Consider the following 26259-nt stretch of genomic DNA (forward strand, 5'->3'; position numbering starts at 1 on the left):
CGAAAATGTTTCTGCTTTACCAAAGTTGACCACAACGCTCATCAGCTGTACCTGCAACAACATTTGCCAGTAACCGAGACATTTCAACAGATGTTTATCAAAAAAGCTAAACACATTTAGTTTTTCAGAAAAGTGACGTATTGGACACATGTAACACAGAGCTTGTTCTGCTATTTATTAGCGATTGTTGGCATCGAAGGCAGCAGGTGGTAGAAGGGTTGGCAGTGGCGCCTCACGGCTAGAAGGTCCCCGGTTTGAATCCACAGGCCGGCAATGGCATATCAATGTGGTGTTTGGATCTGTGTATCTCTCTGTGTTGACCCTGAGACCTGTCCGGGGGGTGTAGCCTGCCTCTCCCCAATGACAGCTGGGATAGGCTACAGCACCCCATGACCCTGAACTGGATAAATGTTTAACATAATGGGTGGATAGATGTTGGCACTGGAAACCAAATTAAATATAAATGCCTTTAAAACATGTATTAGCTTTTGCCAAGAGCTGTGGGAGACTTTGTTGAATTTTGTCATATATCCATAATGAAATGATAGTTTGTTGTGGCAGTAAAACGGACATAAGTGTGTACCAGTAAATCTAGAACTAATAAAACCACTGTCTGTAGTCTTCACTGTAAAAAAATACAGGCTACATAAGAGGACTGTAGGCTTTATACTCAGTGTAACATAATTTGTTTGACATCATTTATTAATATATTAGAAATACTGCTACATTATTAAAATAATCAAAAATTATAGGAAGCAAGGTTGTTGAGATATATCCCCTGATTTTAGTCGAATACTTTGATTAAAATAAGTAAGTGTTCAGTTTGATTAAGATGATTTGACCATAGTAGGAAATGCTTCAATTTTAATTTCATGTCACTTTAAATAAAACTCTACAACATTTATCATTAAAGCACAGTTAACACAGTCATGGTTTCAAATTTTAGACACAATATTATAACTCCCCACTTTGGTTGTGTTGTAAACTGAGACGGTGTGCAGCTGTATGCATATAACGTCGGGTGCTTTTGGTGTTTGCGTCAGCATAATCCGTATCTGGAGGTCACCATTTACTCCTCATTTTACTTAACAAACTGTAACTAATGGGCTTTAGTGCACATTTTGATTACATCGGGACACATAGGAAGTCCTTGAATGTTAACGTTTCCTTGGATGTGTGTGAGTGAGTGCACACATCCCTGCCGTAGTACCCCCTGTCTCCTGCATGCTAGTTTTGAACCTTAATAAGCCCTTGCCTCTGCTTGCCGGGTGTGAAGGCAAGGAGAGAGAAAATGGCTTTCTTACACTTCAATTTCACGCATATTTTCTTTGAGGCTAATGAGAGCCTTAAATATGGTGCCAGACTTCAGGCTGCACTGTTGAAGGCTGACATTTTCACACACAGTGGCACCCTGTCACTGTGGATGAAGTCCTTCTACCTGGCTGTTGAGAGGTATGTGTGTGTGTGTGTGTGTGTGTGCCTTTTACACATCTATGTGTGTACGTGTGAAGAAAAGAAGAGAATTTGGTGTTGTGGCCTGTACAGTTGTTGTGTTGTGTGCAGGTGTGTGCTCTTGCCCATACATAGATGTCTTTTTGCAGCAGAATGGTGCAGAAAAAGTGACGTAGTTACAGAACACAGGACTGTCTCATTTATGTTTGTATGAGCAGATTTGGGTCCGTGGTGATGCTAAACATGCTAGTTTCTACACACTTCTTTGTCCAGCTATACATTTTTCATAGAGCTTTTCACCTAAGCTCTAACTCTTCTTTCGCTATATGGTAGTGATGCGATTTGTATTTAATCACATCTGTGAACAAAATATGAATAAATAAATACTCAAAAGGCTTGAAATGAGCTGCACAGTTTGTCAGCATTGTTGTCATCTCCCATGAAGCCTAAACAAATGTCTTTCAGGTTCCTTACCTCGTGGATAGTAGTCACAAGACGGATGTTGGAGATAATTATGGAGCTGGGGACATGTAGAAAAAACTTTTCCCATTGGAAAAGAGAGACAAGGTGAGTACAGTCCTCATTTGCTCCCAGGTTGTTTAATTGCAAAGAATGATCAATGATGAATGAACTGGATTATGATATCACTGCGCGATGCTATCTGAAACTACGGTGTGTGTTTGTTTTATGGTGTTTCGAATTGAGATCCCTTTTTGCACAAATTAGGTGGCAATTAGTAGATTCCGTTTCTTAAAATTACACCATAAAAGACAGTTTTGTTGCAGAGATAAAACAGCTGTTGTCATTGTTCTGTTTACTGTTTGGAGGCCTTTTATTACAGGTTCAATCTTATATATGCAATGCGTGCCTTAGTCTAAAGCCACCAGGACAACAGAAGTGGGTACTGAAAAACCCAACAATGATGGCATCTGTTTGCATGTCTGAATGCAGTATATGTATGGGTGTGTGAGTGTGTGTGTGTGTGTGTGTGTTTGTCTCCCACACGGCCAGCTGCTGCCACTCACTGTAAACTAGTCTGCAGCTCGTCACAGACAGACGTTGACACACTCCCAGTCTAATGTGCTCATTAGGGACTGCACAGCACACACATAATTGATAGCCATGACACATAGGATGCGCACACACACATTGTTGCAAAAAACAGTTTCCTTTTTTTAATGCTGCAGTAGAAAACAAGGTTATATGAAGTCATATAATGGGGGGGTTCATTGTCAGGAACAACAACAACAGAAAACGAAAGAACGAAATGAAAAAGACTAACGGCACAGAATGCATAACGGTATCTGTGCTGTTTACATGCCGATATTTTACACATAAGGATTTTATTTTTTTTTTTATTTCTCTACACTGGCAGCTGTCAGTTACTTCAGCAAATTAACTGCCAGAAATGTAGCAGAACTTGTCACTCAAGAGGTTAGTGTAACCATGGTTACCTTTCATATCCCAAAAAGATAAAGCTGCAGTGTGAAATCATGACAGAGTAATTAGACGGAAAGAAAATGACCAACAGGCATTCAACGATATGAAACAACCAAGAGTGCTTATAAATAACAGTTTACATTGTGAAATATCTTCATAAAGCAACATCTTTTTTTTTGTACAACCTTTAATATCATTTTAGTGTTCATCCAGCGGCACGCCGTGGCGCCTGGTAAAAAGAGTCTTTAACCCTTTGAGCACGAGTTGGGAATAAAAAGATTCACCTGCCATCCTTTTTCTGATCTCCCTTTTTTGTATCGTTTGATTAAATAACACATTTATAAAACTATTGTGCAAAACAATTTTAGTTAGGTCTTCATATACTGTGCACCAGCAGATAACCTTTTTTTTTTTTTTAAATTAAAAATATAGAAATGATGCATAATTTAGACAGGAATTAGTTAATATGTTTTTATATACATATTTTACACAGACCTGAATTAATATAGGTCCCTGATCGACCAAAGTAAAAGACTTATTTAGTTTGTTTTTTTGTTTTTTAACCACACAGCTCCAATGCTTGTGTCAAGTCTGGTGAGTATCTGCCAGACAAATATTGAACCCAAGCTGAACACCTTGCACTGTAAAGAATCTCCTTATAAAACCTCTCTCGTGTTTAGTCTTAGACATCCTGTATGTCTGGGAAGTAAGCATTGCAGACAAAATGCAGCTTATGCTTTCAGTTCTCAAAATAGCTTCAGTAACTCCCAATCCCATATCTTGAGTGTCTGTAGATGTAGAAGTGCTTGACGTACTCAGAGGGTTAAATATTAAATGCTGCCTTCAGCAGAAAAAAGGTATAGAAAGTAAAAAATGGACAGAGCGAGCAGGAGGGTGGAAGAAAAAAAACATTGAAAGTGCACCAGATTTATCTATAAAAGGTTTAACTAAACTGTTTTCCTTTATGCATGCAGCTTGTCACACCCCAGTGATGCCAAAATATAAAGGAAAAGAATTGCATTTACACAAGTTTCAAAATACACATCACTTCATTTTAGAATCTCTTTTTTAAACCTTCATATACTGTATCTTCTCAACGACAACAACCCCTCACTCCTCCATCTGCACATTTTGAACAAAGTCACTGTTCCTGTCAGCAGAGATCACTAAAATCAAGTGTCTTGGGCTGGAGTGAGTCTACCTCCCACAGAAACAAAAGAGAAAAACATCTTGTACAACACAAAATTTAAAACCATGTGCCGAAACTCAAAGCAGTAGTTGTATGGCATCTTTGTGCAGTTCCATCACATTAAGAAACCTTTCTTTTCTCTGCAAGAAATGTCTGTGAAAGGCTAAAGAGAGACAGAACAAGAAAGAGTGAGCCATTGCGAAAGAGTGCAGCATCGTCCTCAGCCAGTGCTACTGTTTTTCCAGCTCACACACATACATGAGATGGTCCTCGGGGGACTTCCCGTGAGTCTTGCTCAGATGAAGTTTCACCGCGTGCTTGCTCGCAAAAGTCCGGTTGCACAGATTGCACTGGTACACGGTCCCGCTGTCGTCATCGTCGGGGGAGGGTGATGGTGAGTCAGTTAAGGGCAGAGAGGTGGTTAAGGATGAGGGCAGGGACATGGATAAGGAAGAGGGTAGGGATGTGGGTAGAGAGGAGGGCAAAGCGTGGCTAGATGAATGAAGATTTGAAAGCAGTTTTTCAGAGAGTCCTTTGGTGTGGTGTTGTTGATGGCGTTGATGCGATAACTGGCTTAGCAGCTGTTCCCCAGAAAGCTTGGCCAGGTCTCGCAGACGAAAGCCTAAATGTGATTCTAAGTGGCTGACATAGGTGGATGGTGAGCGAATCTGAGAGGCGCAGTCACTGCAGAAAAACACTGGGTGACCTGAATCCAAGTTTTTCAAGAACTTGGTGCCACCGGTTCTCCTGAGCTGGTACTTGACATTAGCCAGCCAATGAGATATTGTAGTCATTGAGAGGCCAGTGAAACGGGAGATATGCATTCTCTCCTGTGGGCTCAGGTCCGACATCATGTACTTGCCATCGTTTGTTTGCCTCAGACTGGAAGCAAACTGAGCTTGTAGGATTAGGAGGTGTTGTGGGTTCCAGTTTGACTGGCGGCCTTTACGTTTCTGGGCCGGCGAAATATCTTCCGTTTCCTCCTGTGTGATGCCTTCAATGTCGGATCTCTCAGAATGGCTGGTAGGTGTGGAGGACTTGGAGACAGCCTGACTTTCAGTCAGGTTCCTAAGCATGTCAGAGATGTCTGACAGGGCATTTTCCCTCAAAGGGGACGTGGACATAAAAGATGCTACAGCAGCTGAAGCTTTGGTCATAGTGACAGTGGATGAGGGAGAAACTGAAGATGGGGTGGAAGTGGTGGAAGAAAGAGCTGTTGAACCCAAAGAACCACTAATGCTATTTTTGTCAGTATTTTTGCCTTTGGTGAGATCTATGGGTTGGTCGTTATTTAGATGTTGCTGGTAGAAATAACGGTCTAAGTGGTCATTACTGGGCTTTTTGGTCTGTGCTGGTGGAGTGGAAGCAGCAATCGCTGCTTTCTCTGCTAGACTGTTGCTCATCTTAAACAGCATGCTCATGGGGTCCAGGGAGGGGAGGGCGGGCTTAGCGGCCTTTCCTAGGTGGACGTTCATTACTGACTGCAGTGCACTAAGAGGGTTGACAAATGGCTGTTCGGGAGGTGGATGATCTGTAATGATAGCTGTACTGCCACAAAGGGAGGACGGGAGTGGGGGTGTCACAGCAGTTGACTCAACTCCATTCTCAACAGACTCCTTTATAGAATTGTCTCCATTTGAATCTCTCTGGCCAGCTCCACTTCCATCTTCTATCTCCTTTTCCACTCTAGCGGTATTCTCAGGAGTTTTACAGCCTCCCGCTCTACTTTCTTTGGGGGACTCTCCCCTCGCTGAGTCCCCTGTCTCGCTGTTGCATGGTGAGGGTGTGATACGTCTCATAGGAGATCCCCTCACAACACCACTGGGCTCTCTCATTTTCTCCTCTACCTTGGCAACTTTCTCTGTCACTTTCTTCACCAGTTCTTCCATTGCATGGAAGTTGTTTTTGGGAAGTGGAGATGTCTGGCAGCTAGGAGGGGAGATCAGAGGCTGGCTCTTGCCAGTGGGAGAGAGGATTTCCCCTCCAGGGAACATGTATTTAAGTGGGGAGCTCTTACCAGAGTTGCCTAGAGAGAGCTTCATTATGTTTGGGAGCTGGTAAGCGGCATGGATGCTGGGATATCCACCCCAGCTTGGAGAGCCATTCTGGGCTTTGTTGATGGCTGAAGTCACTGTGTTCTCCAAGGACTTGAGAATATCAAGGCCCCCCTTTGGACTTTCATCCAGATCCTCCTCAGTCAGGTAACTGTACTTTGAAGAAACATCAAACTTCTCCTCAGACTCCTCCTCACCTCCCGCCTTCTTCTCCTTGTTAAAATTGTTACCATTGTTAACGATCGACTCTTTAGTGCATTCCTCCTCCTTCTCCTCCTTTTTAATTTCCACAGCCATGGCAGTGGGGGAGATGCTGGATGGAGGAGGCACTGGGGCAGGTGGAGGGGAGAAGGTTGTGGCAGCCAGGGGAACGGACTGGACCTTTTCTTCAGCTGCCAAATTAAGAGTAGGGGCTGGTGTGGATGATTCTATAATGGGTTTGCCTTTCTTGATGGCAGAGTTGGTGACTTTTATAAAGTGTCCAGTCACCATCATGTGAGCGGTAAGCTCTTGCAGCGTATCGTGAGAGCTGCCACACTCCATGCATTTGAGGATCTGCGACTTCCGGGACTCAAACTGCCAGGCATAGCTGGCACCATTCTGATGTCCATAGCGGTTGTTCGGCGTGATGTAAGGGTTAGTAACCTTCTGTAGTATGTCATTAGTGTCGTTGAGGGAGGTGGGCTTCGGTGTGGTGCCTCCATTAGAATCAGGTGAGCTGGGGATGTCTAGATCAATCGGAACCCTTTTTCGAGCTGTGGAGATAATCTTAGCTGCCACTGGTGTAACAGGCTCTTTCAGAGGCACTTTCTGGTAGTGTTTCGTCTTGATCATGTGGACACTTAGGTCCTGCAGGGATTCAAAGGAGTGCCCACAATACATGCACTTTAGAACTTTCTGTGCATCCTCCTTCCCCTCCATCTCTAGCAAAGAGCGCTTTCTAGGCTTAGACCACCGTTTAGTACCTTCACTATCTGTCTCGTGGTTATCATCGCGGTAGTGGCCTGTCTCATTCATGTGCACCGTGAGCTCAACTAGTGTATCATAGGCCGCACTGCAGTCCTTACAGCGGAATTTGCTGGCACCAGTGAATATAGAGCCATAAAGCTTTGAGCTTTGTCGGTATAGCTGAACTGTGCTAAAGAGGTTAGGTTCTGCTGACACTGTAGACACAGCCACCGTGGGATGTTGAACCAGGCCCAGTCTGTTGTGGTGGTTCTGTGATGCCTGCTGAAGAGTTTTAGCTATAGCTGTCTGGTGCCAGTCATAGCCTCCACTTCCACAGCTACTGCTGCTGCTGCTACTACTGCTGCTGCTGTGACTGCGTGGGGGTTTTTCAGCAGGGGGCTGGCTCAGGTTCAGATTCAGTGTAGACCAATAGGAGTTGGTCAGGAAGGAGGTGTAAATTGCCTTCATCTTCTCCAGGCTGTCGGCCACTGAGCCTGTGGTGGTTAATACAGCCTCATCTCCACTTACTGCGGCAGCAGCATGGGCGCCAGCCATCATAGCAGAGGAGGAAGACAGGGAAAGGGCATTTGAGGGCTCTTTTGAGAGGAGGACATCGTCCTCATTTTTCAGTGAAGAGCTCTCAAAATCCGACATTCTATCACTGGATTCGCTCAGGTGAGACTCACTGTCCATCTCCTGACCAGAAAATTCAGCAGCGTTGGGGGAGTCATGGAAACCAGTTGATCCTGGCCTGTCCTTAAGAAGGAAGTCCTTGTCCTGACACAAAAACTTGGCAGCCGGTTCCTCCCCTTCCTGAGCTGAGTCGTCTCCATCCAGGTCCTCCTCCAACAGGGCTGCTTCCTTTTCATCATCAGGGACGTACGCTGCTCAGACAGAGAGAAGAAAAAACAGAAAAGGGAAAGAGAGATTTGTTAGAACCACACTGACAGCATATCTAACAGAGATTCTCAGTTCTGTATTCTTGTTTCTTCAAGCAGGGAACTGATAGAAATGCAAGATACTGGCATTCACTTTCTCCAGAGGAAACAGAGCAGTCATCCAGTGACAGTCACAGACAAAGTATTTCCTATCATAAACAGTTAAAGTAATTCTGTTATAACTTCCCCTTTTTACATTGACATTGTTTTCAAATTGGAATCAATTCACCACCTCTTCCCATTATCGCTCCACCCCCAGGTCTTTGTTCTGTATTGCAGAAAATCACAGACAGCCAGCAAGAAAAATGGAGGATGGAAAGAGAAAGATGGAGGGAGGGAGAGGGGAAAATAGCTCTTCAAACAGAACTTGCCACCTTATTCTTCTCAAGGGGCAACAGCTTGAAATTAAAACTAAATTTGAAATTAATGAAGCACATTCTGGCGGTGGCATTCGTTTCTGAAGTAATAAATTACTTGTATCAACCTCGGAGACAGCGGTTCCTGTCTGTCAATTAATATGTCTTACGCTTCTTCTGCAGACTCTAATGCATTCCCTAACAGACACACTCGCCATTTAAATTAAGCATGCATTTTCACTCATTACACTGCTCAGCCCTCGCCTCCTCGTAAATAAAAATGAATGTATGTACGTTTGCCTGCGACAAATCTCTCCCTGCAAAACCCATTTGCTTCAATTACCAAAGATTAGAAAAAAGTTTAGAGTTATTATTTACAGTTTAGCTTCGGGGACTGAGCTCGAGGCTTTCAATTTATATTCAAATCCCTCTGGTTTAAGAATAATACAATGGAAATCATAGAGAAAAGATGTATCAAGGCGAATCACAGTCTTGCCTCTTTGTACATCGATGAATGTTTTCCTTTGTTAATAGGTCTATCAAAAGCATAAATCAACATCAGATGAGAAATGCTGCCTGGTCACCCTTTGTGGTTCAAGCTGGATTTCTGAATAAAAACCGATGCACACACATGCAGATGTGTGCACGAACATCTCTCTTGTTTTTGCAGCTCCACCGGCAAAGAAGAAGATGAGCATGTGTGAACGTCAGCGGCTTTGTAGCCTAGCATTCCTTCCTGCAACAGGCCATCACTCATCTAAGCTGGTATGTAAACACAGAGTGAGCCGGTCAGTGGGATATGGGTGTGGCACAGAAGCCCAAACTCGATCCAAATCTACCACTTTCAAAGGAAAACGTGAAAAAAAAAAGTTGAATTGTATTACATTTATGATGACAGTGCACAGGGAAAATTCCTTAAAAACCAAAGAAAGACCAAAAAAAAAACCAAAAAAAACCTACATTGAAAACAAAAATCTAAATCATGGCTACAGTTTGAGGAAAATAAGGGGCTGAAAAACACACAGGAAAATACAGGCTTCCACAGGCAATGCATTCGCAACCTGCCAGCCACCGCACACAACACACCTCAGGTGTTGCAAACTCCTGTCTCTCACTAAGGACTGCAACTTGTGTGTGTACCTGCATGTGTGCATGTGTGTGTACATGTCTATTTGTTAGCACTTGCATCATCAACAACGCAGAAAGAAGACTCTGTCATTGTCAGGCCACTGGTTGCCATCGGCAATGATGCGACACTGCCGTGGGATAAACAGATGCACAGAGACACAGATATCCCAGAGCCCATCACACATCATGTATACAAATTGGCACACACACACTCACACACACATGCATAACACTTGTACTGTAACTGCTCTGGTCTAACAACATTTTGCCTTCAGGCAATCTCAGGAGTCTGTTCCAGCATTGAAAAACAAGCACCTATTTGAACACTTCCAACATATTAACTAATATTAAATACTGTTACACTGTGTGCAGTTTATTGAACATAAGCCATTTTAAAATATTGATGATCCATATTTTAACATTTATGGATGTAAAACACGCGCACACACACACAACCAAGTGTGACACATCTCCACAGAGCTTCCCTATGTCTTCCTGTTTCTCTCTCCCCCACTCAGTCTCAGAGACACATCCACCCGCCTGCACATACGTGCAGCCAAGCAGACCCACATGTACATGCCATCTGTTCTGAATCAGCCAAAACGACAGCTGTTTAAGAGAACAATGATGCTCTGGCTTCAGAAACAGCCGAACACAGTGGCACGGTGCTCTCATCAAGGCCAAACATCAATGTGCGATCCCCTTTAAAACATAACACACACACAAACTCTCTCTTTGGTTCAAATTAGCTTCCTTTGTGTGATAAGAACGCAGTGCGTATTTGTATACTTGCAAGTGTGTGATATGTATAGAGGCGCAAGCAGAGGATCGGAGAGACAAAAAGGTGTTTGCCAGCAGTATGTTTTGAATAAAACCTTGGTGTGTAGGCTGCATCCAATATACTGTACCTACATGGAAAAAACGAAGCACAACTAATTTCTAGACTTATCTTAGGGAGAGAATGTTGAAAAATGGGGACATAGGTGCAGTGTTACAATATCTTACATACAGTGACATGTATCCTGCCGTTGTGGGTGCCTGCATTGGTTTTAGTATCAACAGCAACTTCTCATAGTATAATGTCAAATTGTGTGACTTCATTTTCAATGCTTTCCAGTATTTTTGAAGCGTTTCACCATCCACCAAAAGATCGCTTGCAATTACAGAAGGCAACGGGTAGTTCACAGCCGTTTCATTAGAGCTTGCTGTTTTCTAAACGTGTTCCAAAGGCACTGAATTTAACTCTATTAATAATGTAAAATACATAATGTTATATTTATTTTACATACAAGACAGCATTACAGGATTTTGCTTCTTCTTTAGTGAGGTGCAAACCCCTTTGAAGAAAAGTTGAGATGTGTAAAATGCAAAAATTTGCAAATCATTTTTTTGTTGGGAGACAACCGCCATAGGCTGAAAACACTATGTGATGGTTAAGAAAACACCTGGTGCAACATCTACAACTGGCAACAGATCAGTATCACAACAGATTATAAAAAGATCATGTTTCTCAATTTATAATTGCAAAGAGTTTGGGAATTTCATCATCTGTAATTCATCACATCAATAAAACATTCAGAGAATCTGGAGAAATCTCTGTACTGAAGGGACAAGGCCAAAAAACAGTATTGGTTACTACAGTTCTACACCACACTACACTACGGGTCTCAACACCTGTGAAAACCACCGTCAATAAACAGCTTGTTGCTGAGTCCACGAATGTGAGTTAAAAATCTACCATGCAAAAATACAAATATATAAAAACAAGATCCGGAAATGCCAAAATATTCTCTAAGTCTGAGCTCATTGAAGATAGAATGAGGGGACATGGAAAACTGTCCTGTTGTCGGACTAGTCAAAAACCAAAAATTCATTTGAAAATCAAGGATGCTGAGTGACCATCGGACTCGTTGTCAGCGTTCAGTTCCAAAACCAGTAAGGGTGTGGGGATGCATCAGTACACTCCGCATGGGTAACTTGCACATCTGTGAAGGCTCCATTAATGCTGAATAACATAATCAACAACACATGCTGCCATCCAGATGACGTCTTCTGCGGGGAAGACCTTTTCTATTACAGCAACACACTGCCAAACCACATTCTGCACGTGTTACAACAGCATGGCTGCACAGCAAAAGACTGTAGGAGCTAAACGGGTCTGCCTGCAGTGGAGACCTGTCGCCCACCAATGAAGTGAAGTGGTAAACGTGATCCTATTCAGACTTTTTTGGAAAGTTGTTGCTGGTATCAACTTTAAAATGAGCAAAACCAAATCAGTTTGAACATTTGAAATGAATCAAAGTCAAAAAAGGGTTTAGATATTTTTTACAAATCATATTTACAGTCATTTGTAAGCCTATTACTTTGTAAAATTCCTAAAAATGAATATTTATTTAACAATTGTAGCCTATAAAATGTAAAATGAGATATTCTGATTATCTTATTGGAATAAAAATATAAATCTGACCAAATAGTTTGATTGTGTTTGTGTGTGAGGAGTACAAGGCAGGGAAAGGAGGACAGCTTGGCAGGAAGTGAAGACCAGGGGCACACACACACACACACACACACACACACACACACACACACACGCACACACACACAAAATGCACATGCAGAGATGACTCCCAAGGCCACTGGCTTAGGTCCAGGCTGGAAGGTTCACAGCGATATGACCCAGGATACTGAGATAAAAATAAAGAAACACATCCACACACACACACAGAAACACAGCCATAGAAAACCACTGGAACAGCAGAACCTTGAGCCAAACGCACCAGGTATGCAGGTGCTCTTTTAATTAGTAGAAAGAGAGTGAGGTAGAGAGAGTTCCAGATGAACTGTCAGCAGGGAGGAAGAGTTGGTTTGATCTCATTTCCAGGAGAACGGGCCGGGAGAGACTGCTGATTTGGAAGCCTCAGCAAGGCGAGCAAACAGCGCAGTTGCATCTGAGCGGGGGAAAGCTTGGAAATGATTCTTGACATGTGAACAAATCCCCGCCATAATAGCAAATACTTCTAATAATAAACAGTCAAATGGAAGTACTGTAGATGGAAACTTTGGATTTACAGTCACATGAAAAACACTTTGATAGAACGTCTGTGTATTATTGTCTGTGCATAAAGGGAGGGAATACTTATGCACTCTGCAGCTGTTATGATGTTAGGAAAGAGTTTATCATGCTTATATAACCACTTAACAGCCCTATCAGACACACAGGCACGTCAACGCTGTCTGTTTACACTTCTGCTCAGGCCGTGTATTTTCAGTGTGGTGTTCACATCAGTCCCATGCACATCAACTGATTGATTGATTAATTGATTGATTGATTTTTGTTGGGGGGCAGACAAAGCTGAAAACATGTGCAGACCTAAGATGAAAGTTAAATGAATTGTCTCCCATTGTGTGAATGAGTTTCTACATACTTGTCTGTTCTACACAGCCATCCCCCTCCCATTTCCCACTTGATGAGATCCTATAATCTCCAGCCTCACCTCCCTCCCTTCCTCATTTCCATCTCTTCCCAATCACCAGTGCAACCCACATTAATGAAGTTAATTGAATCTGAGATCGATAATGCTTAATTATTGTGATTTGACATGCACAGACAAATTGGTGGAATGGCTTCTCTCCTTGTGTGTGTGTGTGTGTGAGATTGTGCAGGCATGGTGTTTGAAGGGGCAAGACTATCAGCAGCGATTGCCATGGGAATGGAGAGTTGTGCCATCGATCCCCAAGAGGTGTCTGATCGACCCAGACGTCTCATGATGGGGCTGTTTCCTTTAGGCAGCTACACGACATCCCAGACTTATAACATATTTGCTATTTTATTGGAATATGATGCATTAATTGCTTTTCCAGTGGCACACTTTGCTCTTAGAAACATATTGCACATCTGTCATAGTCTGACTGGAAAACAACATTGTATTGTTGCAGTTCCTGTACTTCATAGCCTCCAAAATATTTCAATATACTTGCATTTAAAATGTTATACAGCAAATAGTTCTGCTATTTCTGGTATTTACTCACGGTTTACATTGATAATAATAAAATGACGAAAAAATGATAATAACCTTGCATGATTTATAGCCTTTTTTGTAAAACACATTACATTTATATTGTTTTTTTATTCAAGTCTATACTGTATTGTTCATGTGTACTTATATAGCACTTTTCTACCTATTAGCACTCAAAGCACCAAAGTCAGGTTTCAGTGTCTTGCTCAGGGACACTTCAACATGTGACCGGAGGAGCCGGGGATCGAACCAACAACTGTGATGTTGGTGGACGACTGCTCTACCTTCCTGTGCTACAGTCGCCCCTAGCTGCATGATAGTGGTAATGAACAGCATGATAAGCAAAACGTCTTTTGAAAAAAAGCTGAGATAATATTACAGCACATAGTGGCAGTGGTGTGTGTGTGTGTGTGCATGTGTGTGATGAGGGAGGGTAGATTAGATTTGGAGTGGCAACAGTTAGTGTGTCTGGCTGTAGCTGCACCAGCATCACTGTCACAACACTCTGAAATACTGCAGTCATTCAGAAACACAGATCCTGTTGTAATACACGTCTGTGTGTGTCTGTAAATGTGAGCAGTGTTACACTGGCTAATCATCTTCCCCTGCCACTCAGCCGGAGAATGGTTGGCAGGGTATTTACATGCCAGTGCTAACAGCCAATACAGTATGTGTAAAGTGTATACATGCGGTCCAGAGGTTTTTGTACAAATGAAATGCAGCACCTATTGGTTAGACGTGGAGTCAACAACATCAACTTAACTCAAAGCTGTGGGAGTCAACACTGTCTGTGTGTGTGTGATAGGGATGTAACCAAAAGCAAAAGTGTTAAAATTAACACACCAGCTAATTATCGCATAAGCCATAAAGCACAGAACGAGTTTCTTATTTAACATTTTGATTTAAAGATTTATGAGAAACATGGAAGAAGAGTCAAGGAGAAGTTGTTTTGATGCGTAAGTTCAAGATGCACATTACAAGAAACCGTTTCAAGTTCGGAGTATGTTAAAAGACCAAGATGCATTTATTTTGTTTTCTCTCAATGAAATGAACAGGAATTGCTATTTAATATGGGTTTTACGGAGCAAAACACATTTCAGATACCTCTCTGATGCTCTAACAAACACCAGGCATCAGCATCACTCTTGAAATGTGATAATAAATGAAAAGGACACAATCCACAGCTACAGCTTCATTTGTACTGGTGCTTCACAGACTGATTTGAACTCACAAAACAGAAAGTATGATTTAAGATTGCACAGAGTTGCTACATGTTTTTTTTTTATTTTTTTATTAATACAGTAGCAGAATGTTGGCCAGAACTCCAATACTTTTACTGGTGCCAGTGCTCTCAACCAGTAAACCATGCTCATGCATGATATCCAGCATGTGCATTTAGTTTCTTTGAAGGAAAACCAGGTTTTTAACAAATCCAAGTTGTTATAAAGCAAATTTAATTTGCACTTCATTCTAAGTTACCTACTTTCTTAGACTGACGCCACAAATAACTACAGTACAGAGCGTTTTGTGTTTTGTTTTACTTTCAGTCAGATGACTCATTGCTTCATCTATTGCTCCAGACATTCAATAGGCCCTTCAACCTCAAACAACCCACAGAAGCATGAGTTAAAGGAATTGGTGGGCCTGCACCAAAATGGTGGATGCAGTGTCTTTACAGTGGCAGAAATACATAGCAGATGATGTAACACTGCTTTTCATCCTAAATTGTCAAAAACACTCGAACTGTGCAAATGGGTTAAGTTTAGGCACTAAACTAACATGGTTAGGTTTAGTTAACCCTAACTAAACTAACATGGTTAGGTTTAGTTCAAATGTTGTAGTTGCATTTCACGGGTTCATCAAATAACCATACTGTGGTTATGATATAGGACAAAAAGCTAAAAGCTGGTTCACCCCGAATCTGAACTACAGTCTCCTGTGGAAAGTCCACTGGAAGATTTCTTTGTCTAAATATGAGGTGACTCCATAATTTTTATGCTGCCCAAAGGAAACAAGTCCCTCTTGGACGCTCTTTCCTGCTTGTACAGCCCAGAGTCATATTTTAAAGCACAGTCTCCTCCACTCTGATGCTTCCTTTGTGCAGTCTTTTGTCATGAACATACACATTTGTTTTTTTTAAAAAAAAAAAGGCAGATAAGAAACTTGGTTACATGGCAGAAAAATTATCTGATATCATTTACATAGCGGTTAAGAAATCAGCTTACTAAGAGCCAAAACAACCGAGTTAAGGGCTTGTAAACGCAGCCAGTGTCTAGTTCACACCACACAAATATCACATATTATCATTAGGTGACTGTCAGTAAATGATCCTCTGCCTGTCCTTTGTTATTCAGATAGGTTGCATTTGGAGCAGCCACTCTCAAAGCAATACAGGGCAATTCAAGGTCATGGGCGCTTGTCCCAAGGGATGTGTGGGTATGCAGAAAGACAAGAAGAAGAAAAAACAACAACAACAGTGGGGTGCAGAGTTAGCTAAGCAGAGCTGGGCTTAATCATTCTCACCATGTTCCATTCGTTTCCCTAGTTTTATTATTCATTTTCCTAATTCGTTCCTTCATTTTTAACTTTCCTTTTCTCTTAATTTCACAATCTTTGCCTTTATCTTGTCTCCTAAGGAACAGATCTGACTTGCCAAGAGGGTAAGTGAGCACAATCGAGTAGGGACACACACACACACACACACACACACACACACACTCACACCAAGCAACAGAAGAAAACACCACAGTGCTCAGTAACAAACGTAACACATTAAACACATGCACACACACGCACGTTGCAAAGGGAAACAAAGCTGTGTGCCAGCATCACTGTGCAGTAATGTCTGTACTTTAGCATATTTGCTAAATAGTATAAATGTCTGTATTCTTCTTTCCCAGAGACAAGAACACATGCACCACTTTGACAAAACACACACATTCACACACACTCTTTGCAGTGCAGTCTGGTTAGTTGCTGGGTATCTATTACCTGCCAGTTTGCTCTGATCTCTTTGGACAGCTCTGATCAAAAGCTGTCATCCGACCTACTCGACTGGGCTTGCTAGAGAAGTTAGCAACAGGGAATGTGTGTGTGTGTGTGTGTGTTTTGGAGTAAATCACATAGTGGTCTGGGTGTAAATAAAATGACAGGATCACTTTAAAGTCCTGTCAAGTTGGCAGGAAGCGATTATGATAACGCCCGCTTTGCTCCAACGCAAACGGACATACTCAGATTCAGTGGCCAGAGCGTAATATACATGATATAGCTCTTTTGTGTCTCGTCCTCTCTGCATTTGTGTCTTTTCTTTTGTTTCCTCTTTCACATTTTTTTCCCCCCTTTCCTTTGTTATTGATGCTACAGGCTGGAGGTGCATCTGCTGAGAACAGATTGAAAGAAAATCTCACTCGCAGACAAATTCAGGCCTTTAAATCTATAAAGCAAGAACGTGCCAACTCACTATTCACACATCCAATCACACATGCGGACACACGCACGCATTCTCTAACACACACACCAAAAAAAAAAAAAAAAAAAAAAAAAGGACGCACACATCCTGCATCTAAAAATGAAATGCATCTTCTCCACATAGAAATAATAAGATTTCCCCCAAATGAAGTGTAAACCAAACAGAACACAGATGTAAAAGACGAGTAGCAAAGCTCAGTCTGAGCAATAAAAGGTGTGAAATGTGAGCGGTTTTAGGGGGAAAGAAAAACGGCTGGCAATAAAGCTGGAAACCAGCACTGCTCCAAGGCAATTTAGACTGCAAAACACAAACCATTAAGTTTGTGCATTATCTTTTAATTTAATCTTGAATGATTTATAATCCATCACGCAAGGCTTCGACCATATCCAATTATTCTCTGCTGCTTGATTGACAACAAAGGTGATTTATTAAGCTAATAAAAACTGATGTGCTCTCCACTTGCTCTGAAAATAACCAGCCGGGCCGAGAGCTTAAAGACACACTTCGCCCACGAACACACAAACACACACACACACACACACACACACACCTCCTTACTAAGAGGTATAAGATCAATACTTTGTGTGTGCCTGCATGTTTATTTTGAAGTTGTGAGTCTTTGTGCGCAAGGTTAAAATGTGTGGGAACCCTTTTAACAATTGCTCAAGTATCTCTTCACTTAAAAGTGAAATCGGTCTCCATCTGTCCCCGCAGCCTCTCTCTCTTACTGTGCCAGAAATGTCGGGAATCAAAATGTCAGGCGTAGTGACAGGCCTTGGTTTTACCCTATGCAAAGGCGAGTGATTATATTAGGTTTTAATTCCTCCATCCACGGCATATATGTCATCTTAGTCTCTGCTTTATCTGCTAATGTTACGCTCAATCACTTGATATTAATGGAAAAACAAGAGAGCCAGGGTATGTGCATGTATGTGTGTATGGGTCTTTGTTGATGAGTGGAGGTGTGGGGCGGGCTAGAGGGGGTCCACAGTTCACATGCATATAAATGTAGGAGAGTGCCATTAAACATATTAGCATGTTTACAGCACCGAGTGGTGTATTAGGCTCATTTAATGAGGCTCACATGCTTTAATGTGGCTGCATGCACACACACACACACACACACACACACACACACACACACACACACCACACGGCTTTCTCTCTGTTTTCTTTTGTTTTGCTTCTCCGGCTTTTTTAGTTATTTCTGGTTATTTTTTTTAAATAAATTAGGTTTTTCTGACATGTTTAGAAATGCCCACTTAATGCAGTTGTGTTTCAAGGTGACTGAATTAGTCATATGGATAACGGCAACAATGTTCCCAGAAAAGGATGTGAATAATTTTACTTCTCCTTTACGATCAGTTGTTAGTGAGGGTTAAGATGTTAGAGGACAACTTCACTGATTTTAGATTTTAGTACATGTAAATAAATGCCATTAAACTGCTCTTTGACTTCCCTATACTAAAATATTTGTCTGCTTCTAGCTGAAAAATGCCCCGGGATGACATCACTTGGAGGAACCTTCAGTTAAGATTATGTCCTCTTGTTGCTCACACTATGGAGTTTGTAATCGTGGTCAACCTACTTTTCCAGAGCTCCCCCAGATGAAATCATCTGAACTCGAATGAATAGGTAGAAGCAGAGAAATCATTTGATATAGGGAAGTCAGAGAGACTTTTATATGGATTAATTTACATTTACATGCTAAACTGAAATCATAGAAAGCAAGTTGAAAATCGGTGAAGTCGCTCTTTAAGGAACTAATGCAGAAAATTGACAGTGGTGGATGAAGTACTCAAAAACTGTACTTAAGTAAAAGTCGGAATAAAAAATTTAAAATTAAAGTATTAAAAGCAAAAGTAATTCACAATTGTTTTTTCTCTGTCCTTTTCTGTGGACGAGTGCCACGGCGTGGTTCATAAAAAAATGGAAAAAGTAGTTTAGTATAAAATTTGTAGAGCGACGTGTCTGTAACGCAGCTTACAAATGTAGTGGAGTAAAAAGTACAGATATTTGCTCTTAGATATAGTGGAGTAAAATCCAAAGTAGTCATAATTAAATCTACTTAAGTAAAGTACAGATACATGAAAAATGTACTCAAGTACAGTAACAAAGTACTTTGGTACTTTCAACCATTGGTCATTGAATATATATGACTATAAATCAATTCTGTGTATATGTAAATTTAAATATGTTAAATAGTGAAATTTAGAGAAAATCTGCCAAAAACATTCAGCGAATCCAGAGAAATCACTGTATACAAGGAACGAGGGCAAAAACCAATACAGAATAATCAGGATCTTCAGGCAGCACTGCATTAAAAGCACCTCTGAAAACCGTGAACAAAGTTTATCGCTGCATCAAACATGTAAAGTTTAAATTCTACCATGCAAAGAAGCAACTTTTTCTTCTTTTCCTTTCAGGAGTCGCCACAGCGAATCACGTGCCTCCATCTAACCCTGTCCTCTGCATCCTCTTCTCTCACACCAACTAACTTCATGTCCTCTCTCTCTAGATCCAGAAATGTCCTCTTTGGTCTTCCTCTAGACCTCCTGCCTGGCAGCTCCAACCTCAGCATTATTCTGTATTGTTTTTTTTGCCCTTGTTCCTTGTATACAGTGATTTCTCATGCAAAGAAACAACCTTATTAAAAAAAAAAAAAAAAAAAAAAAAAAGATCCAGAGATGCTGGAAACCTGGCCAATGCAACTGAATTGAGAAAAACTTTGACAAGACGCAGACCCACTGAACACAGGCAACAATTCCTAGGCTTCAACAAGACATACAACTTCTTATCCAACGACACGACACACATCTGCAAAAGCTCTAATGCCACATTTTCCTACTGAATACTGATAGTAACAGACTGCAATATAAATGTGTTACTATCAATTCTGCTGTGACTATTTATTTATTTTCCTCATCCCTATATTTTATTATTATAATATATATTGTTTCATATTTTCAACACAAAAAGCTCATCGATACTGTACAGTAGCCCAGGGACATTCTAAGCACAGTACGTGTCCGTCTCCATAAAGACTTCCTGACTTTTTTCACTTTAACTTCTCTCCCGCATCGTCATCACATAGCAACATGCAATTAAAGTGCAACCTGAGAAGTGCAGGTAGTGAAAAACAACACATCAAAAGTCAGTTCCTTGGCTTTGATAGTTAGCGTGTTGTTAATATGTTGGTATAGCTGCAGACGTGTCGCCTAACATGATGGATCTCTGGCCCTCGGAAGCCATCAACACTGTTCCTTTTTTGGCCATGGGGTGCAGCCTGTGTCTGAGTATGTGGGTTTGTTCAAGGCGAATGATGGGTTTTCGGTTTCAAAGCACTGGATTTGCGTGTCTGAGACCGTGTGCATGTGCTTCCAGTAGGGCGGTAAAAGACAGACAGTGATGAATTATGTCAGGAAGGAGACTGACATTTTTAATCATGTAATTAGGCTTTAAGGACAGCAAAAATGAAAGAAAGAAAGATCTTTTAAGTCATGCAAACAATGTAAGCATGGATGTGTGCACATATGTGCATGTGTTTAACTGTAAAAACACCTCAGTATATGAAAGAGCCCCTCAAGTCATGGCACCCAGACTACAGGTAGCGCAAGAAGGCAAACAGGGCCCTGTCTAACTTCACAACCTCAGAGTGCTGTTATGGCAACAGAGCCTTAAGGGAATAGATAGACATGCACATGCAAACACACAGATACATATAAAGGAGATAAAAGAGCTTAAGATCCATAGAGACGAACTTAGAAGTGGTGGATTTTTTTTCTTGTATTAACTGTAATATATCCTGTATGTTGACATATTTTATTTTCCTGAAGGTGTAATAATTATTGCCACATAAATGTGTGGTATAGCATAGTTAACCGACACGTATAAATGCCGTGATTGAAGTATCAAAACAACAAATTAACACGTTAACAAAAACCAGAGAATACATTTTTGACATTCAACTTCTACGTTAGCTGTTTCGTATATTCTTAAAAGCCAGTCTGTTCAAAGCCGTCTTTCATGTGACTTTATTCGAGGTCATTTCCAACATCAGTGTGTTCAGAAAACGCGATAGTTGCCAGCTGCGTTAGACTTGGTCAGTTAGTTGCAATATTTGTATTTGTGTTGTGTTGCTAGTTTCAGTTAAAGGATATACTGGATATTTATGTCAAACTGTGAACAGGCCTAACATGTAACTGACTTGTCTGAATGTCCTCTAAGACATTGATGATGACAATCGATTGCAATAAAAGAAGTAGAAGTCGCCGGTTTTCAACCTGCTATGGTTGTAGTCTTGAGAGTACAGGGAAACTAATGCTTTTAATGCTTGTCCCTGGAACCTCTGTATTACGTCCAACATGATGACATCCTCTGAACTGAACTCCTCCTTCTGGCGGATTGATCCTGTGAAATGAACTCCTACTGATCCGAAGGTGTTTTGTTAGCCCAGCGCAGTAACATTTTAACATGGGGAACACAGATGGGAGTTTTATGTCCTTTATACTCATGTATTCACCAAATTAGAAGCACAAAAAGCTGTAAAATGTTCTATTTTTTAAACTACAGCATAGAAATTATATGCAACACATTTTTATTTTATTACACGTCAGGTGTTGGAGGAAGACTGTGGCTCAGGAGGTAGAGAGCGTATTCATTGGTCCCGAAGTGTCCGGGACTGAACCCCAAGCTAATCCTGGTGGGTCAGGCACAGATGGCAGCCGTCATCATAGGTGTGTGTGTGTGTGTGTGAACATAAAGCCCTTTGGGTACAAATAGGGTAGAAAGGTGCTAAAGAAGAGCAAACCTGCTCAACTGTTCTAAAATACAAAAATGAAATAATACAGTACATTGTAAAACATTGTCTGTAGATTTTGCTTCTAATTAGAAAATGGGTAGGTAGAAAACATCTGACAAATTAGGTGCGTGCATGTGTGCGTGTGCACGCACGTCTTAGAATAAAACTTAAGTAGATGCTGCTTGTTACTAGTCACGTTTGACTGCTGACTGTCCCATCACAGTCAGTAGAGCCACTAAAACCTTGATGACACAGATAGTGATGTGATTGGATCTTTATCTAAAAAAAAAAAAAAAAAAAAAGCATTTTACTGTTCCACCGCATCATGTCATAAATATTTGCCATACAACTCTCACACACACACAAAACACATGTGTGCAAACCTACAAGCATGATACAGTACATACACTAGCTGTGGTCTTGGAGGCAACTGTGATTGGTGACAGCTGTGTGCAGGACATCATGTGACGGCTGTGCACACACCCCCACCCCCCAATGTAAAACAGAGCGTTTGCCTTGTCGGCCATGTCTTGACACAGGCCACAATTGATTAGTGTGATTTACAACATAACTCCTACACACACACACACACACACAGGGATTCACTCTTTGGCAAACAGGCGAGTGCTTGCATGTGTGCGATCATGTGTGCTGCTCTGACTCCGTACTGGGCCTGTGGAATCCATAAACGCCGAGCGTTGACGTGGTTTCCTCTTAGATCGGAGGAGCTCTATCTGTCTCTCTCTGCTTTTTCTCAGTCACACATCCCAACAAAGCTGCTAAAATGGTCCGTTTGTACAAATCATTTTGCGTGAAGGTTTATTTAGAAAAATAACTTTACACCCTTGTGTGTATTTTTAATTAAAGACACCAAAGTCCTGTGGCCAGATTACTCTTTTTAACTCCCCCCCCCCCCCCCCCCCCCCCAAATCGTGTGGTTTTTAGCTAAAAATACATCAAGTGAAAGAGTAAAGGATCTTCCTCCAGACATGATCACATTATCACACATCACCAAAAAACTATATTTGTAACCCATCGCCCTGGGGGCTGGGAACAAAACAATGGTTTGCATTCATCTAACGGGATGCTGACATATTTGACCAGACAGCTTCATAAAATTGCACAAGCACCAAAGGGAGACAAATCTGGGCTGTTTGAATACGCTCAAATTGAAGCGATCTAAAGGCAGGACAGTATTAGTTTCCCACTGTATTTTAGCATGTGATGTAGTTGAGGCATTTCATTCAAGAGCTGAATTCATGTCACAGGAGAAAGAGAAACATGGCTTGACATAGCTTCTATTTTTAATTTTATGCTTTGTGCACTAGCAAACAAAACTATCTTATAGTCAATGCTTATTCATTTTAATATAACGTATTTACATTCGCTGTGAAGTTGAGGCTCCATTATTCCAATAACATTTTACAATGAGTTTAATTTTCATTTCAGAGTGATGGAGCTTCGGCTTCCTAATGTAGAAGTCTGTGGAGTGGATGCATTGGTTTTCAACTCTGAAATTCTTGACTGAGATATGTAATGCTTGCTTTTGCTTAAACCATGTGGTGACAGTTCACACAGACCAGCCAAGTGAAATAAAGCCCATGTGACATATTTAACTCATATTACCGAGACTTTTCTTGGTTCAGTCATGACTAATAACAGTTTAGGAATGCTCAACTATTAACAGATTTCTCAGAAACACCCACCCTTGCTTTCATTTTAAGAACTTGATGCCAGTGGGGGAGACCGGGGAGTGTTCTAACACTGGCTTAGTTGTAACACTGTCAGTTGCACGGCTCAGAGAAAGAGCTGCGATGCTGTCATTACTATCATACAATCTCAGGAGACGGGAGAAGTGGGATTTCTCTGTGAGCAACACGGTGGGTCTTATGACCAAAACACAGATTTTCAGGAATGAAAGATTTGGCGAAATTTGGTTTTAGCCATTTGTTAATTTTACTGGACGTACAATGTTGTTTTTGTCTTTTTGCTAAAATGATGCTTTAAGAAAAATGTAAGAGCACTATAAATTGTTCAGAACAGTTTATTCTTTATGCTTCAATATTTTTTTTGCCATTTTCTTTCTAAAAATGAATAAACTGATAACGTTTCTATACATTAGCTCATGTTATTATTAGCTCTGTGGGGTGGGTTGTAACAATCAAAACCATTGCATTTCACATTTTACATAACCTAACTTAGATTGTGTATTAAATGTGCCAAATAATGGTTGTCATAAGTTGGACAGGAGTTGGACACGAGTTTTTAATGCCCAATAAAAAAAGTGTAACTACCCTACAACCAGATTAAATTACAACCAATTTGTTTAGATGTTGGGAAAAAATATGTTTTTAAGCCTGACCAAAAAAACAAAAAAACTAAAAATATTTTTACAGTAATTGCATGTTTTCAGGCCTTCAGATATGAGCGTTTCCACTCTGTAGCTATCGGAACGCTATTAAACACCTGAGCTCATAATGGTCAATGAAATCAATAGCTACATGTTTACCAATCAAGTGTCTATTGACTAGGTTATAAGTGCTAATGAATCACACACACACACACACTCACACACACACATTCTCCTTTCTCTTTCTGCTTACCCAGCTGTAGATTGCTCTGATTCTTTATGCCAATGTGTCTTTACATAGCTTGTGTTCTTACGTTTAGTTCCATCAAAACAAAGACTTTCATTTCTGTGTTGCCAGGTTGTGTGATGATGATGTGATGGTAACCAGATAGAGTGTGTGTGTGTGTGTGTGTTTGTGAGCGTGTGTTAAAAGAGACAGGCAATTCAGTGAGACTGGATACAGTATAACCTGGGGCAAGGCTTGAGGCTAAATCGTTCCTGGAAGAGTGGCAGAAAAGGTATAAGCAAAATGTTAAATGCTGACTGATGCTCTGTCTGCTGCTCCCTCTGTCTCCCTCCCGCTGGTGTTTCTATAGCTGCATGCCTTCCTTCCCCACTCTCGATCTGTCCTTCCTAACTACCTTGGTAAGTAGCTGCCAATCTCGTGAGTTTTTCTATCGGTCCACAAATCTCCATATCTACTTCACTGTATCTCCCTCTACAGTGTGAAATATGTGGTTTGTTTTTACATATTGTAAAGAGGTGGTATTGTCTTAGTTTAAACAGATCTGTGCCATTTTATTCAACCACCAGGGTTCAGATTTGTTTAAAACCCATCGTTGTCATCATCGACCACTCGGATTCCTCTCTGTAAGTTATAAGTTAGTTCAAATAATTTCACATTATTCACGAGCCCCTAACCCTGATGGGCTCGACTTGCGGTGTCTGCGTTCCATCGTTACATAGTGATATGTGAACAGGAACCTGATCCTGATTGTTTTGAAAAAGGTAGGATTAAGCTATTTTATTCAAACCAATGTATGCAGGCAGCTATGGCTTTAGCATGTCATGCATTCGTTCAGCAGGTTAACAAGATGTTCAATTAAAACAAAATAATCCAGAAAAAAAAAAATGAAATGGAGCTATTTACTAATAGATAAGACTAAGTAAAGATGAAACCAATAGTCTAATGGTCCTTTTCTTTCCACTCTGCCATTATAGAGGTGATTTGGTAAATTGCAAAACATTCAACTCGGTTAATAATCCGCTGTTATACTTTCCTTTATTGTGCTTCTTTGCTTTCACACTCTCCTGATAAGTTCTCGTAAGTGGCCCTTTCTGGAACCACACAAAAGATTTCCTCAGTCATTTAGGACTCGCTCCCTTTTAACAGGTCACTGTATCAAAGTAAGTCTTGACCACACCACTTTTAAATCGGTCCCTTAGAAATAAAATGTTCTTTTTCAGAATTTGGACCTTTTTTCACAGTATTCTGACTCCAGAGCCAGAGAACTGTCTGCTGGCAAAATAAAGTAGATTGAATCAAAAACTGGCTGCAAGCCTTCGAATATTAAGTGCACCATTAAGCTCCACTACAAAACTCAAGACCGCACCTCCCAGGTCAAGATGATGCCTTGTAACTTGTAAATCCTTTTTTTTAGTTTTAATCTAAAAATTATAAATGGTCTGCTAGCATTTGCCGGAAGACTTTTCTAGACACCTGAACATAAGTCTGACGTGTGAAAGTAAAGATAATCTCTTCCCCGTTTGTCTGACTATGGGTCGAGATTTTTCAGTCACTGACTTCTCTCCCATGCTGTTGTTATGTCTCAAAGCCCGGCTGGTTGTGTGTACAGAACATTTGGTTCCATTGCTGTGCTAGTCCTGTATAAACCCCAGATAATAAATGGTGGTGAGAAAATGAGGGATGTCAAAACACACAGGGACTCAGCTTGGGAGATCAAAGACGTGACACAGAGGAGAAGGCTTGAGATTCTGTCTGATACTTAACCACTAATGGAAATGCACATATGAAGTGGGAACACACATACACTTGCATCCCAGAAAGGTGCAAGAGGATATAGACACAGTATAATCCTCTTCTCAGAAACTGGGCAG

General features: G+C 41.0%; 1 protein-coding gene across 1 annotated transcript in view; it reads right to left on the bottom strand.

The window, feature by feature from the left end:
- Positions 1–3078: 3078 nt before the first annotated feature.
- tshz3b (teashirt zinc finger homeobox 3b) overlaps positions 3079–26259 on the bottom strand; it is a 38309-nt gene continuing 15128 nt past the window's right edge. The window contains exon 2 of the mRNA XM_067494961.1: positions 3079–7967. Within this exon, the coding sequence (XP_067351062.1) occupies positions 4312–7967 (3656 nt within the window). The 3' untranslated portion in view covers positions 3079–4311. The remainder of the gene's footprint in view (positions 7968–26259) is intronic.

Source organism: Channa argus, chromosome 2 (genome assembly GCF_033026475.1).
Source record: "Channa argus isolate prfri chromosome 2, Channa argus male v1.0, whole genome shotgun sequence".
NCBI classification, from domain to species: domain Eukaryota; kingdom Metazoa; phylum Chordata; class Actinopteri; order Anabantiformes; family Channidae; genus Channa; species Channa argus.